Raw genomic sequence first — 17,584 nt, forward strand, 5'->3', positions numbered from 1 at the left:
CACAAAAACACAGCACCTGCCCGTAGACTTGGCACAAAGCTCGATCCAACAAAAGAAATTTACTTCGAATTCAGAACACGAAAAAGAAAGCTTTCCGAAACATTAAGCTATCTTTAATTTGGCAAGGAATACCGGTTTGAAAAGGATGCATTGCTTCGTAATGAATTCAGCCCATTTTAGAAAGGTTTTTATTCTCAAAAGACGCCATTAGTGGAAAGTAATAATGCAATTAACAAACAAAATTTTCACTGTCACCACACCTGTTATGCGCAGCGAAAAAAAGCCATTTGTATGCGGCGAGAAATGACATTTGATGTGTCACGCTTGCTTTCGGTCAACAATCGTTTAGAGCTGATTGTGAATGAGTGTTTGCCAAGCTCGATGATAAACAATCTCGGAACTCTTTGTCTTTTGGTGGCAGGTGGTGTTTAAAAAATGCTAATAGAAAATGACAGATCTTCGGATGTTAGAAGCACAAGAAAACATCGCACTGTGAGGCAAGCAAAAGGAAACCAGGTGTTTCAAGTGAGAAGCATACTCGCTAGTAAGCAGCGAGGCGATCGACTCATCCTCCTATTCACTTCCAAAACTCGATCATCGCAGTGCTTCGTCGGCGAAAGCCCTGAAAACGTTATCAATTACCACGAAAAGCCGCAAATTAAGGGCACCAGGCGCAAAAATCTCTCTTCTCCAGCTTCCATGTGTGAAATTACGGCGATAAATACGGTATATGCACAGTCCATGGGATCTCTTAACTACAATTCAAGTATTGCGAAAGAAGCAACCAGCGATGGACCTGCGGAGCCGAAAACACTAACAGCGACTCAAGAAGAAGAAAGTGAAGAAAACGTGGCAAGCGGCAAAAAGAAGAGGGGACAGAGTGTTAAAAAATCCCGCTCTAAGCTCAAAAAGGTATTGTCTTGGCGTCAGTCAAACAGATCACGTCGATTGATTGCGAATGCAAGAGAGCGCTCTAGAATTCATATTATGAGTGAGGCTTTCGAAGGATTGAGGCGAGCTGTGCCCAGCTATTCAAGTGATCAGAAGCTTTCCAAGCTCGCAATATTGAGGTTGGCAACGAGCTATATCTCGGCATTGTCTTATTTGGCAGAGAACGATACATCTACGAAATCACTTAAACATTTTGCCGAGTGCGTTGATAAATGTACTCAAGCATTGCAAACGGAAGGCCGAACAAGACGAAAAGAGTGAGTATCAGAAAACGTTTTTCTTCCAATGCAAGAATATATTTTTTCATTTTCGGGTTTCCTTTAACGATGTTTTCCTTTTTGTGGCCTTTTAAACCTATTAATTATATTAAAAAGTACCGAATCGCCGCAAAACATATTTGCAAGTGAAAAGCGTAATTTATAAATAGATTATAACTTGTAGAAAATATACCAAAATTGATCTCATTTTCTCTTTCATAATTCTCTTTCCATGGCGCCTCGCAGGAAAAAAAAACACGGCTCAATTACTGTGATGTTTTTATGGTTGCCCTATAAAAATATCCAAGGCACTTTTAACGCTAGGCTTTCCGGGGTCTTTGTACTCTTATTTAGATTTTTATTAAACGTTAAAAGGGCTTTTACAAGTAAAAATTGTAATCAAAGCCGGCGGGAAGGTTTAAATCTCATCAGGCCTTTTAATGCTTTTCATCTATTGATCTCGAAACGCCAAAAAACCAGAATCGAATTCGCTAACGAACACCTGGACTTAAGTTGAAGTAAACTTCTACGTTGTTGTATATTAAAACTCTGGCTTTAACCAATGAAATTGTCGCAAAAGTTGCAACAAAAGAGCACTAATTACAACACTGCACCTGCTTTGCAAACACATTGGAGAAAATCATTCTGATGAGAGATAAATCCATGCGGTGGAAAACAGGAACTTCAAAATGGAACCTTGTTTTTTGCTTGAGAACCTTCCAATTAAATTTCGCAGAAGCGACGAGAAAATTCACTGAATTTATTCGTTGTTTACATTTTACCGGTAGCAGGTTTTTTAAAAGGTTTAGCCGGATTTAGGTGTTAAATAGACTCCTGTTTCCAAGAAAAAGGTGCAATTTACGAGTGTAATAATTGAAATCTCGAGTGATGTGCAGGAACAGAAAAAGTAGTGTGCGCTAGTAACATTTAAAACAAATAGAAATATATGTTCACTTAACGTCATATTTTATTTTACAGGGCGAAAAAGACAGTCAATGAAGACATAATTACAGACTGACGTGGGCAACCAAAAAATACATAAATAATTATAATTCGGTCCAAGTTTCATCAACCCCCCCCCCCCCCGCGGTGACAGTCAAAAGAAAACAAAAGAAAAGTGAAACAAGAGTTTTAAATTAAATCATTATAACAAGTCAAAACCAATGAATTATCTTAGTCCGTATCAATAGCTTACTTGCAAAAAAGGAAAAAAAGCAAATTATATTTATTTTACCTGTAAATATTCAAGTTACATAAAGCGGATTTCTGTAAGATCGAACAAGTTGTGGGAAAGTTAGATATTAAAATAATATTTGGTTGAAGATGTGTGCAATATAGTCATTCTTTTCAGAAAAGGTCTTTTAGTACTCCACTAGAATACCAAATATTCTCAGTCCTGTTTAAGTTGTATTGTTTCCGTCTCTCGGACGGAAACAGTACGCGCACGCCTTAACTATGCGACCGATACTATGCTCAGATAAAGGCATAGAATATACTTCGGAAACCAGAAGCCGAGAAAACTAGAAAGTGAACTGACAATGGAATGATTAATATCTTATTTCATGGTTTTATAAATAGTACCAGCGGAAATTGTGCTCATTTCTCGTAGGTTTTTTTCGCCTCTACGTGGCTCGGAGCAAGATACTTAGCAACTCGCAAAATATCTGCGCAAATTATATGTTAAACATATTGTCCATATATCAAAAATAGTCCCTTGCACAAGTCGTTATAGACCTCGAGAGACCACGTGATATTCTTTTACCACACGCGACTATCACTTGATAGACTTAGTAATGAACTTTACTCCCAGTCGACGCGGTAAGAAGTGGAAGAAAGTCCACCTTCTCCTTTTGATCGATTATCGTTTCCTGTTGCTTGGTAGCCTTTCAGTTTTTTGCTCTCTTTCCAAAAATAACGACTGAAGAAGAACTTCGAACGAATATAGATAGAACTGATGATGTTTCTGTTAACAGTGTTTTATTTCAGACATTGACAAGGTTTACTCAAGATCTAATAAACTTTATCATCCGTTGTCAAAGCGTCTTTTTTCCTCATGGGTCACCAAGCATTTGCTTTTACAAATGATTATAAGGGCAGTAATGTTGATGCAAGGATCAGTTCCATAATTCGCAAGACTTTCTAAAGTTAGTTATCTATGACCTTTAATTAAGGAGAAAATTCATATTGAACACTGAAATAAAGCCAGATTCTCAACTTTCTAACTTCCTTATACCCTCAGTTCAAGTGAAAAGTGTGTTATAAAAACTTCACATAAAATTTCTAAGACCACATGCAACTTTGAACTGAAGGCTAAACACAACTTTAACGCAGTGGCAATGATATCAAGGAGATAGTTTAGTGATCTCTCCAACGAAGCAAAATATGATGAATTTTTAAAGTCAATAGAAATAATTGGTTATTACTTGACAACTCATTTGTTACCTGATCTAATGCGTAACTTATGAACTTAGTAATTCTGTTTCTAGATACGACCTTCTTTACTGTAAAATCTCTTTCTTGCATTCTCGCAGTGTGCATCACATTGGACGTAAAGTTTCTAGTTAACCTTGAAAATCAATGGAATCTAAATGCTGAACTTCTGTATGACTCGTGAATTCGGCTGGAAAATTTCCCGTAAAGCTCCGCTACAAAAGATCAAGTTTCTCTTTGTCTTGATTTCCACGTTATTAAGAATAACGAAAATGAAGCCTTTCGGTTGAAACTCTTTGCAATAGCAGCAAACAACTTCGGCAGCTTATTACAAACTTACTATTCCTTTGAGCAAATAAGATTTTGCAAGCAAAGAAGACATGAATGTAAAATATTTAACCCTTACACCGTTTCTACGGAGCTAAAAAAGCTACGAGCATGTCGTCAACTCGAAATGAATTGGCAGGATATTCTTGGCATTTCACCTGGATAACTCTTTTCCCACTTTCTACCCCACTGCTTATTTCTGTAAAGCCTATTCTTTAACCAAACCTTCCTCTAAGCCTCTAGATTGTTGAAGGTCTGTCGTGAATGTAACAGAAGTACAAACTGAATTCATCACTGAAGGATCTGTCATGATGTCAGACTTGTGTTAGTAATTGAGTAAACCTCCAGAGCTTCGGTGAGAGAAAGCTCTTCGCAGTGAGGGCCGACAAATTCTTCCAGAGTACCACACCAAAAACCTGAAAATTAAAAATTCTCAGGGTCGGTAAACGTCGCTAAATGTTGCAAAAGTCAAACAACTCGTTGCAAATTGCTCATCAATGAACAGTGCATATATTGACCAGATCGATTACGTTTAGAGGGTTTTTTTTTTATCGGAAGATCGTGCACCATTTATGAAGTAAGCCGACTTAGAAGTATCCACCACAGGAAATATATGTGTTTTAAGACCACTCAGACTTCAAAACTAAAGAGAATGTGTTGATATGTAATTTTAAAAAGCCGTTTTATCGTGTTTACGTTTCATAGCGTAGCCGGTGTGTGAACGGTGGAGCACACAATTTCCTTTGCCGGATTGAAGTGGATTACTCCAAGAGTTGAAGTTCCTTTCTACGTTAAAACTGTTTGCTCGCGGTAACACCAAATTACACAACTTTTCTATGCTGGAGACTCATTTACCCCCTTGAAGCTCGCAAATTATCGTTTTACCCCAAGGGTAGGTGATAAATTTGCCACCTTTTCAAACGAATCGGCATTAAACTGTTGGCGAACGCAAGCTTAATTGTGTACACTTAAATTACGTAAAGTTTACGTTTACTTACTTTCATTAGAGAAAATTCCCTCGGGAGAACCTTGTGAATCAAGCTCTGCACTGCTGGCGTTTGAAGAAGTTTCCTCATCACTTAAACGTTGTCGTTTGCTCGTGGCGTCTTCGTCTTTTTCGCTTTCATCGCCCGAATCCTGTTCCAAGATGTTCTCGAGGACATTTATGTAGTGAATAGCTAGTCTCAAAGTGGCAATCTTGGAGAGTTTTTCTTCTCCATCGTAGCTTTCCTTTGGTATAACGTTTCTTAGCTCTTCAAATGCTCTGTTCAATTTATGCATTCGATTTCTCTCTCTCACCGTAGCGCAATCCCGACTTGACCTCAAATGTGGGTACTTTCGTAACCGCGCCGAATCTCGAAAGCAGTCGCTGCATATTTCATCTCCATCCTCCTCAAAATTGGCCAATTCTGCGAGCTTATTCCGGGCCTCGCGGGACTTATGACGAAGGTGGTAGCGTTTCTTCCCATTTTCGTTTCTTGTAGAAGCTTCCATCGCTGTTTTGTAATCAAACTCTCTTTCACTGTCCTCATATATGACTTGACTTGGCTTTTCTTGCATTCTTGAAGTTCTGCAAGCTCCACCCCTCCAATCAGACCTTATTAAAGAGTTCCGATGCATGTCCTTCATGAACGTCATCTGTCATCATTTCAACCAATCAACGCTGAGCTTTTGCGGTGCGAGGCCAATTTCTTGACCTCCGATTACGGCCGCAACAGTGCGAAGTTTTTTGGAAGACGACCAAAAAATATATCTGTTTTGACGGACCGCCAGGGCCGATACTTAATATTTGACAGATTAACGCGTCCTTGTACAGCTCTCTCACTTCTACAAAGAGGTCTTTGCAAGAGTTTTTTTCAACGACGGAAAGCTGTCAAGGATGATTTATTAGTTTTTAATTATTGCATGACAGGATAACATTGTCGAGACTAAGACTATTGACTTAGCTAAATCATTTACCAACCTTTGTTCTAAATTTAAAACATGATTGTGATGTCGAAATCTGACCTCGCGCCAGATTTCCTTGACAAAATCAAGAGGGTTTTTCCTTTAATTGTGCGAATACACCAACGTGGAAGAACTTTTACCATAACTGGGCCTGATACTGAAAAATATCACTAAGCGAGTCAATAACTGAATTAAACAAAACCCCCCAGTCATCAAATCTTTCTCGATAACAACCGTATTTACTTGAAGGATCTAACACATAAAAAATTATTCCATAATGTTTTCCATGTGCTTGAAAATACGCAAATATGCAGCTCGGAAGGTGGGTAAATACACTGTGATAACATGCTCTGGCAATTAACGAGGTTCATTGTTTCAATCAAATTGACACAGTGTACCCGCAGATTGTCGATTACCTACAGAACGTTCAAGTCCAAAGGGGTCCGTAATTGGGGAGGCGGTGCTTCATATTTATTCTGCCTCCTCGGAAATGCTCCTTCTGTGCCGCTGAACGAATCTTCTCGATGCTCCACTTAGCTTAAGCGGCCTTCAAAATGATTTTATCTCATCCTACTTGACTTTTTCGATTTACTTTCGATAATATGTCACTCGGAAATATGTCTTTTCGCTGATCCGCGAGGAAGCTTGGCGGAAATTCTTCAGGAGAATCAACCCAATTGCACTAGTTAGTATGTTCTAGTGATTGACAATCTCGAGTGTCTGGTTGGAAATTTTTTATCAAATTTCCGGCAGAATTATTTTGACGGTTTTGAGGTTTTGGTTATGTATGTAACTTGGCGATCGGTGATAAATGTTGATTGTTAGATAGTGAAGGATATAAACCAATTCTGAGATTTGTCTTAACAATTACTGAAAGTAAATACATTAGGGCCGATTTTATACAGATAATCGCGAGAAAATTATTCCGTTTTGCAGCATTTTATTTCCATTTTCGTAAACACCAGGAGACAAAAGAGTCATTCTTGCTTGGCTTTTACAGGGACGTCGACGTTTTTTTCATTTGTAAACAAAGGGTTGCGTCGGCTAAATTGGATCATTACCAGCACCGTTCATGAGTATGAAGTCAGCGTTATCCGTTGAACAGGTTACATAGGATACAAAACATCTACAAGTATTTATTGCTGCTCATGAGTTATCGTCATGAAAATTACTCTAAGGGTTCTCTCGACGCTTTCATTTTCGTTAGACACAGGAAAGGAAACTTATCAAACAATATCAACGCTTTTCCGAGCAGAAAGGTGATTAGAAGACAGAAAAATATCACCTTTCGGCATATCGTTTGATTTGACAGCAAATTCTCTAAGCTATTATTGTAGGACAGATGTGTAGAGAATTAATACCTGGATCTAAGGAATGATCCTAATGAAAGGGTGAAAGTACCTTTCTTTGTTTGTCCTGCTCGCAGCTGTTGTTCGGTCTCGTTATGCTTGAAGAAGACCTAACAACGGCTTCGTGGGACACTACATAAAATTAAAATTGTGTGTGCCTTTCTAAAAATTATTATTCCTATGATCGACGTTGTCACGACACAAGAACGTGATTCATTTGGTGGACAGTTTTAGCACAGACTGACCACTTCGTGAGTGTGATGACATGTAAAGACGTACGACACAAATATAGAATATGTATGACTCTCCCGGAATAAATCACTGAAAAGGCGTTTTAAACGGCTCAGAGAGGAAAAAAACACTAGTAACTTTCGGTGTCTTAATGTTTGTTTTCACTTAACTGAGATTTTCAGACACAATGCTTTAAAAATTTTATCAATCAGTGCTTTATTTGTAGCCACTGTACAATGTATCTTTCTGTAATATGTCTTACATGTCAACATACTCTCAAGGGTGGTCCGTCTGTGCTAATATAAACGTTCACGGTCAAGTATGTATCTTACCAACGTCCCAGAGAACAATAGTTAATAAAAAAAGCGTTCAAAATTTTTACAATCATGTTGTGCCCTTCGCAGCCGTTGGTTGGTCTCCTTCACACGTAACGAGACCAGAAGACGACTCTGAGAAGGACTAACAATAAATGTAACTTTCACTCTCTTGAAGAATTTAGAGTCAAATCAAACGATGTGCTTTAACATTTCCAGGGTGGTCCACTTGTGATCCAATCGGCGAATACCAAGACGAAGTTATTTTCAACTTAGTCTCGGTTTAGACACTAAACTTGTTATGAAACGAAAACCTTGAATTAATGATAGGCGAAAAATTCTGATCCAATTAGGAGAAGCTCTTTTAATCTGAAGAGGCTCGGCTCTTCTTTACGGGAGGCTTGGCTGGGAATTTCGACTTTGGAATGGCTTTGATTCAGACGCCGAACCTATCATGTGCCAAGCGGATCATTCTTTGAAAATTATCGACTGCCTTACATTTAGTCTATTTTAAACCCTGCACAGCTGCTGGGTATTGAAACACAGCCGATGTTTTTGCCTACTATTGCTGAAAAACTCCTAAACGATGTCAGATACCGATGTCCTGCAACAGGACGGCAGAAATAGTTTGACGTCTGACGCAATAGGCGTAGTTTCTTTATCATTTTAGTCGGCTCAAATTAAATTAACTTTGACGGGGAGAAAATAATAGTAATTATTTTCTCTTGCTTCGACTGATGTTAAAAAAGGGGCTACATAGTCCGGCTGAGGGACAGCATTTCTATCGTTTAAGCGGATATCTGCGTCGGGTAAAAATACCGACAGTGTGGAAGAAAAAAAAAATTAATTTGGGTACGATAGAATTACACCAAAGTGGGTAAAAAAAACTTAGAAGGAGCAAAACTGGTCGAGGATGGCTAAGATTGACACAGTTTACAAAAAACTACTTATCTACTTATCTTGTTTTATCGTTTTTTATTTGTTTGCAAAGTTGATCTTTGAGGCTGGTTTACGGATGGTGGCCTGTACAAACAATGACAAAGCCAGACCACGATACTGGGAGCCATCTTCCATACTCGATGCGAGAAATGCTTGAGGTCTTTCACGTCCCTACCAACCAAAGTGCAGGAGATGGGACCTACGGTTTATCGTACGAGAAGACTAAAATATCTAACCATTCGCAGATGTCATAGCAAAGGCAACACGTTCTCCTCAGTTGTTTTAAAGACCTTGAGTGTTGATCCTGCCTCGACCTCTCGTCAATAACGTCTTTCACCAAGTTTCCTCTGAAGGTATAAACCTTTCAATGAATTTAAGGTGATGAGGATAAAGGAAATGATCACCAAATTGAAAGGGTTTTAAATCGAGAGTATGCATTTGCAACTGTGTTATTTCGCCTATGATCCAACAAGAATAATCTTTCAAATCAGTGAAACTTTCAAGCGAATGACGATTGAAATTGATATCGCACTAGTTTTGTTACATTACCGTGATTGGTCGAAAAAAGACTCGCGCCTCCCTTTTAACCAATCAGATCACTTGATTTTTCCCGCCCTGATCATTAGATCAGCTCTCATTGTCCACTGGTGATTTATTCCTTTCCTCTGATTGGTTGTTGTCTATTGTTGTCAGTCACTTGTCTGTCCATGATCTCTTAAAGCCACCATGCGGCTGGCTGGCGTGGGAGCTTTCAACATTTTGTGACGCAGATATGGATCAAGTATGAAAAAGAATTTAGCGATCGTTACAATCAAAACGTGTGTACCTTTGAATCTATCAACGCTGAACCCTCAGAATCGAATCAAAAGATTGGGTATTAAGATAATAGACCAGCACATTGCAAACACGGTGCATTTCCTATACGTATTCTTTCTTAATTATTTTTCTCTGCGGTTCTGAACACTTCGAGAAACTTGGATGAGAGATGCGCGTAATCTTTTCACGATACGAATAAAGGTTATAACAATTACAAGAAGAGCCGCCACGTTCAACGATATAGACAGGCTTGCAAAACGCAAGATATCAAACTGTTATTGCTTCTCATTTTTTTAAGGAGGTCGTATTGATCAAAATTGTGACAATATGGATGTTCTCCTAGTATATCAAAGGTGACAGCGGCTGAGGCCAAAACCATCACGAGAATCCAACACACGAGAGTAATCTTTTTGACACTGTGTCGCGTCATGCGCTGATCTAAAGGGCGTGTTACACAATCTTGTCTGCTTATCTCCTTCAGTGATAACGTGAGTACGTTTAATATCATGCAGACATACACTACCGGAACAATTATGAAAGAAAACAATACGTACATACGTGTAAATCTTAAAACCGTGCCTGTCACGGCGACAAATACCCAACCATCTAAACTCATCAGTGAAGTAAGAAAGCAATATAAAGAAAGATTTACAAACAGGACTTGTGGGACTTTATAAAGATCTTTGCGTTTCCAACACAGAACGCATGCGCGTCTATTGCCAAAAGCACCTGCCAGAGAACCAATTGTTAACAGCGAAATGTCAACAATAATTAGTGCTTGACTGATAGGTGAGGCCTGATGGTTTTCCATCCACGATTGTTCATTTTCATTCTTTGGCCGTGGGTGGAGAGGCAATGACTTTGAAATCCACCTGTCGAGCGAAGGGAAAGGATAAATCAATCTCGTTTTGAGTTCTTTTTTTTCGAATCAAACTCTGACACCATGTAAACGAGCTGTAAAATTTAGGGGAAAATTCAGTATAATTGAGAAAGTAAGAACAGCTTCAACTCACAATTAATTTAAATAAAATTTTTTGTCAGCTGTTGGCACTACTTTATTCAAGATGACTTCGCAAAATATTGTAAACACCAGGGAAAAACAAATGACAAATATTTTTTCCTTCGTGCTCGATCTTAGGACTCTCTTCGAACACGTAATCCTTCGTTTGAGTTTGTCACAGGAAAACAGTGCTGACGCATGATGTTGTGGCACGCAATTGGTTTGGTAAAATCAGAAAAGAAAGCCTGAAGCAATTTTCAATCGCAAATATTCCGGAACTGCTTTGATTTTGCTTTTCTTCGTTATGTCATTGGTCCAGAAAAATTGCACCAATTTCCGACCAATCAGATTCAAACCTAAAATCGCCACATGGTCATTTGCGTTTTCCCGCGCTCCAGGCAGTTTGTTTGTTTTTACTTTCAGTTCTCATTAGTCCCCGGTAATATTTTCTTTGCTATGATTGGTTGATGTGATTGCTGATTTTGGCTTAACGATACGAGAAGTGCTCTATGCCGTTATATATGTGTCATTTGTTGTAATTTGGTTTCTGTGGTGTCAATGATCTCAAGAGTAGATATTTTCCAAGTAAATGACTGTCTAATTTCATCGTAGAACGGTTTTCTTCCGGCAGTTAAGTGGTACAGAACTGATTGGCACGAACGATCCAAAGATTGTTTGATTTGCATTGCAAATATTTCCAGGCTCAAACTCATTTTGTATTCTTCACAATTTTTCAGGATCTTCACACGTGGAGCTTACAGCTTAGTCGAGGCTTCTTGGTTCAAAGCTTCTTACTTTAATTTTCGTTTTTTGGGAGCGGAAAAATAGTCGACTGTCGTGTGTCAGACAGTTCTAGCACCAGATGGTTAAAGCTGACATATTGGTAAATCTTAACATCGGATTTGGTGTGGAACATCCGTCGCACGCACGTTGACTATGGCAAGTAACATCAAGCAAACACAGTTCAGCCATGATTTGGCGGCATTATTTAAACTGGTGTAAGTTATTTACTTTCATTTCCCTGTACTTTGATAGAAGTTAGCAAAAAATATTGATTTAAATGAGGGAGCTTTCAGGTAATTTTAGATATGATAATGACGACTATCGCGTTCTTACAAGCACGAAACTTTCAACGAAATTGACAGCTTGGTTTTGCTTCCAACAGCAAGAAAATTTAAAGCTTTTTACATGCATTATCCAGTGATACGTGTTAACTACTAAGGTAATTTATAATTAACAGCTGATTCAGATCGACTACTACTTTAAATCTTTTGAAACACTGATCTATCTTTAAATTTTGAACACATGTAGTACAGGATTGTTTCTTGGCAAGATTTCCGTAAAACTCCATACTTCATTATCATGCGAAAACGATTCATTACCTTTGGGACTAGAAGACCGCTCATGATATATTTATCGCCTTGGAAGATATCGTTGGGGGAATTATGGTTGTGTCATCATATTATTTACCTAATTTTACCTTCATAGGGTTCTGTAATGATCCCTGTCAATGACAGTCTCCATGGGGTTAACCTTTAGCCGCAAAACGACCAAAACACTTAGCCGTTAGGCGTAAACATTGACTGATGTTAACCGTTAACTGCAAAAAAAATTAAGCATAAAAATTTTTCTGGTGACCACATCGGAAAGATATTAACTGTTAAGCCTAAGTTGGCCGTCAATTTTAAACGTAAGCCGTAGAAGTCATCACCCCACTGAGGCACTCCTCAGTCTTTAGTATTCTCCTTTGAACTCTACGACGATTGATCCTCTCCAGTTCCACAATATGATCCCTCAGACAGTAGATGATAACTGGTGCATAGGGCTTTATTTTATGAGTCATGCTGAAATCTTTTCCGGCTCAGTTAAAGTTCCGTGAAAAAGGAAGCGAAATATTTCCCAGCTCAGTTAAAGTTTTGCAAAAAGGAAAGCGAAAATTTTCCCGGCTCAGTTAAATTTTGTGAAAAAGAAAGAAAAATCTTTCTCGATCACAATCGATACCAATCGCCTAAGAGGGGATCGGAGGATTTTGGTTGTGTTGCGACACAATTTACCTGCTCCACCCATGAGAGGGTCTCAGTGTTTCGGTGGATGTTGAAAATTTTGCCATTTTACCGCCGACTGTTAACTTAATTCCTTTGTGATTAAATGAAAGAAATTACGGTTTGTTTTCTTTTGCGACATACTGTTAACATTTGTCAATATTTACGCCCATCGCGTGAAATTTTTGACCTGTTTACCGCTAACGGTTAACCCTATTGAGACCCCCTCCCAGAGGGCTCTGTAATGTTCCTATGAACCCCCTTCCCCCCCCCCCCCCCACTCTTAGGCAGTTAATTGGCAGTTAATTTAAGCGTTCCCCTGAAACCCAAATTCGCTCTTGGAAAATCTCAAACTAGTCTGGAATTTAAAGGTCTCCATTTTGTTTCGGGGTAAAATTGAAAGCAGTTATCGAATAAAAAAAAATTGTGTAGGCACAGTTGGGGTTAAATAAAGTGTACATTACACCCTTTATCCAGTGACGTCATGATCCATAACAGTCGATGAAGCCCAAATGAACATTGTTTTCCATGACAATCAGACATGGTTTGATGCTACTCTGGTTTAAAGATTTAATGAATGTAACCGAGAAGTTACAATTCATAGACCCTATGAATTGTAACTTCTCGTCTCAGTATCCTAATGTAGTTATGTCTAAGAGTATACTTGAGATTTCTGACGATTTTTGTTATCCAAGTTAATCATTTAGTTTAAGCGGTTGAATGGAAGACAGTTGACATGTGGCAATGCCAGTGGAGGATATCTCGGCTATTAACCCCTAACTTCTTAGATCTGATTGTTAATTCTCCCTTCTAGCTGCTTCACAATTCCTTGCAAATTTTAGTCACGGGAATTTGTTGTTGGATCTAGATAAAAACTTCTACCCGTTAAGTTCTCATTATCTCATTGCTGGATAGCGCATGGGCCTGATCCTGGGGAGAATTTACATGTTAACCACCTTTAGGAGTTGAAGAAAAAAAAACCAGCGTAGAACAGCTAGCAATGAGCTTATTTTTAGAGTATACAAGATGTGTAATCTCTTGAGAATACTCAACATATGTTCAAAACAAATTTTCCTTTTAATTGCAGGTTTGAAGGATGATGCCGCACGACCGGGGAAAAAAACATACTGACTGACTTAAAAATAAAGTTTATAATACGCTTCCTAAATATATATCGAGAAAGGAGAGAACTCGAAGTCTTGAAATTAGAGCAATAGTCGTGTAGAAAACAAAGTTACTGATGAGGCAGTTTGCGCTTTTAAAAGGGCTGACCAAAGTTTTTTTTAATAATTGCCTGGAAGGGAACATTCTATGAACTTGAAAATTAATATTTTCACTAAAAAACGTTCAAGTCTTATAGAAAAAAGTCTACGTTTTCATATTGTTTTCATAAGTCTTTTGGCGGGAAAATACTACGGAAAAAAAAGTCTGCGCTTTTGTTATGTGTCTGGTGTTGATCGAAAAAATATACTGAGTCTTTTGGCGGGAAAAACATATCGCACTGCGCAATTGGTTTTCTCCCATTAAAAGTCAAGTATATTTCTTGTTTTAACATAAGATTCTGTTCAAATTCGCAGCAAGTTTTTTCCTCTCGGCAACCCTCCATACGCAAAATTTGTTAAAAGAGCCTATATTTTGACTTGTTTCCAGGCCCTTTTAAAAGCGCAAATTTTTGTTCTATAATTGTAAGATATTAAGAAGAAACAGAGACAGCGGTTGAAGTTAAGTCTTTATTTGGTTTGCATCGCATACAATTGTTTAGTAACAATTTCAAATGTTTACAACAGTTGATAAACATCATGCAAAAAAAGTTAGATAAATCATGTCAGATAGATGAATACATGAGAAATAACGTGTTTAATTGGCAAGGCATATCTGTTTAAGTCTGATCAACAAGAAAAATGAATAAGATTGTTGGCAAGATTTTAAAAATCTTTGTTTCAAAAAAATTGATGATATGAACTACGCATTAATTGCCTACGTGAAATAATTACATTGGAATCGAGTGGAAAAAATATAGCCAAAAAGCTAGGACTCCTATTACGTAGAAGGTTAGAAGATTGTTTTGATGGGAAACCACGACACCATTGTGCGACACGAGCAATTGACCCTGGCCTGTAATAACCTTTAAAAAGTTAACTAGCCAATTTAAACCTACGTTCAAAAGAGAAAAATGTGTCTAGTTTCCTAACAAATTAGCCGAGCGTCCTTTTTGAAAAAAACTCGAAAGAATTAAGATTTTTGCTGTTTATGTCAAAAAGATTTGCAATTTGACGATCTTACTGGCTTTTAAAATCCAAACTGTTGAGCATCGTCTAATGAAATGGAAAATTCTGTTCAATTCTAGCCAGATTTATCTAAGTGTCTCGTCTCGCAATAACTGAAAAAATTTTCCACAGAAAGTCGTGAGGATCTACTGGGAACGTAATTAACAGCCCCCAATTACATTTGTTACCTTGAAAGTCAATTCCATCTTGTCTTTACAAATTAACTACATTCTGTAAGTTCTTCTTCTTCTTCTTCTCTCTGGGTACAGCTGCCTCCACATCACAGGGAAGTATTATAGGCCCTGCAAATAGATAAGAACATAACATAGTGAACCTCTCAAGAAAACGTTGCCATATGTAGACCGTGGATTACTTGTAAACTTGCTGATAAGGCTAAGTGTTTAAACTCTGCGTTTGATAAAATATCTACTCGTATGGTATCATATCGGTGACCTATTTAGAGTGCTTCGTCCATTTCATTGATTCCTCTATGTTTTGCCTCCTTTTTCTTGCCAGCAAGGTCACGATTGACTTCATTTTCATGTTAGGCTCAAGAACCCAACCTTAGTAATGTCAACTCATTTTCGTGAGGTCAACAGTAACTCAACCTAAATTTCTCCAGGTACAATTTATAGGTACGTGCACAAAAAAGATAGAACACTGATTGTTTTACAGGGAAATAACGTATGAGAGCAGGGAAATATTTTAAAACAATATATTAGCAACGTGCAAGTTAAATTAAATTTTGATAGATCAACAAAAAGCTAAAAAAGATGGCTAATACTGAACTTCACCGATTAGCGAGCAAATCTTACATCAAAATTGACAACCTGCGATTGAAGCGGCCTCAAGTCACATACAGTTGGAATTAGGCCCTAACGACTTATAGATTACACACTCGCACTATTCATCTTGAAAAAGGCTCTTTGAAATCGTTAAAATAATTAGCAGAAATGTTTCCGCTAAAAATTTTCACCCTATTTTACGCACGACAAGAGAAGTTTGTTTGGATTTTACTGGAAACTGAAATAATAATAAAAAAGCAGAACAGCAACCACTTTGTTTGTCTGTTTGATTGATTAATTCTTTGAAAGAGCCGATCACTTCCTTTACATTCCAATCATTCTTTGTCGGTGACAAAGTACCACGACAGAATTTCAACGGTGGCGTGAGAATTTATTTGCATCATGCTTATTTCCATACAATTAATTTGTTCACTCCTCCACCAAAATATTTCATTGTATCATCCATTATGCTATTTGGACGCCCGTGACTTAAATCTATAATGTTAAATTTGGTTCATTTAAAAATTAATCTGCCACATAACTAGTGTTTGTCTACACACGACTAGGTAAAATTTCCGCACAGCCCCATACTACATTATGCATTCAGTTCTTGGATGGTGCAAACATTTTGCTGCTTAACTCTTGATTGCTCTACACAGTTACATTGAAATTTCAACTGGTTTAAGAAAGCCAACATGATACTTGGCTCGATATATTTTTCCTACTAGCACTGACAAAAAAAACCATTGCCTCGGAGGCAAAAGCCACATGTACATATAATGAGTCTATTTTGAACGAATCAGATACGGAAGCCCACCTTTACGTAGTTGCTTTCGTTTCCAGTCTATCCAGTGTTGTGGTTTACTCGGACGTTTTCTTGTAGTAGCTTATCTACAAGAAACACAAATATCAATTTAATTTCTCCTTGTTCAAGTTGCTTTGACAGACATAGTTGTTAAATGAATTAAATCGGGTCTAACACAGTAGAGCGAAAAAACCCTCTACACTAGAACAGCTCTGGTGTTGTCTGCTTCGTAACCACCTTTAAGCATCTTTTACCTCTTTTCACTCACAAGTTTCCTTACCATAATTTATTTTGGAACTTCTACTTCGGTTTGCCTGGTTATCAGCGAGAGAGGAAAGATTTCCGGAACACCATATTATTTTAAAACAATATCGTAGTCCTAAAGGCAATCCATTGTCCCCTGCCATTGTTTTCTTTATCCAAGGACTGTATTTATAATAAAGTATAGGGCTGTACGGAAATCATGCCGGAATTTTTGTCTTAAACAAAATTTACCCTGTAAGGGCTGACGAATACAACTTACCGGTAAATATGCTGCAACATTTTTCTCTAATAATATTTCTGTCGTTTCTCTAAACGAGAATCTTAGTGCAGTGAAACTTGTTGAGAATATCTCTTCAAACACTTCCTTTATCATAAAGAATTCTTTCGACCCCATTCAGCGCGTTAAGAAACATCTGAAAAGTTGAATTCATGCCCACTCTTACCGTGTGCTCTTTGGCGAGAAAGACATCTTGGAGTGTGCTTTCCATAACAAGTCCTCTAGCACGGGCCCTTATGCTTTGCCTCTAGTCGCGTATGGAGGTTACTCTTGGTAAGTTGACGAGTTTTCCGGATCGGATGTGAATCTGCTCAGACCACGTGGAAGCAGAAAATGTAAATAAGATGAAAGTTCCGCACGTGCAAATCACTGTAGCCTCACCCTGGAAACGAGGTCGATGTACATTAACATAGCGAAGGTTGTGCTTCGAGAGTGGAATTTCACAGTTGATACAGTTTTCTAAGGGACCCGATTTTAATGCAAGTTTTTTAATTGATTGAAAATTAATGGGAAGGAAAGAGGAAATGTAGTTTTAGAAAAAACGAAGGAACGTGTATAGGACTAAGAAAGCATCGGGGAATGG

The 17,584-nt window shown here is 38.0% G+C and overlaps 2 protein-coding genes across 2 annotated transcripts; one reads left to right on the plus strand and one right to left on the minus strand.

Moving 5' to 3' along the window:
* Positions 1–380: 380 nt before the first annotated feature.
* Positions 381–2,524, plus strand: LOC131783039 (transcription factor ATOH8). The gene is made up of 2 exons (XM_059099792.2): positions 381–1,208; positions 2,187–2,524. The coding sequence occupies exons 1-2, from the start codon at positions 436–438 to the stop codon at positions 2,224–2,226; spliced, it is 813 nt and encodes a 270-aa protein (XP_058955775.2). The 5' UTR covers positions 381–435; the 3' UTR covers positions 2,227–2,524.
* Positions 2,525–3,176: 652 nt separating this feature from the next.
* Positions 3,177–5,482, minus strand: LOC131783044 (transcription factor Atoh1-like). The gene is made up of 2 exons (XM_059099798.2): positions 4,964–5,482; positions 3,177–4,381 (listed from the first exon to the last, which is right to left on the minus strand). The coding sequence occupies exons 1-2, from the start codon at positions 5,457–5,459 to the stop codon at positions 4,272–4,274; spliced, it is 606 nt and encodes a 201-aa protein (XP_058955781.2). The 5' UTR covers positions 5,460–5,482; the 3' UTR covers positions 3,177–4,271.
* Between the last annotated feature and the right edge of the window lie 12,102 nt (positions 5,483–17,584).

This window comes from Pocillopora verrucosa, chromosome 5 (assembly GCF_036669915.1).
Source record: "Pocillopora verrucosa isolate sample1 chromosome 5, ASM3666991v2, whole genome shotgun sequence".
Lineage (NCBI taxonomy): Eukaryota > Metazoa > Cnidaria > Anthozoa > Scleractinia > Pocilloporidae > Pocillopora > Pocillopora verrucosa.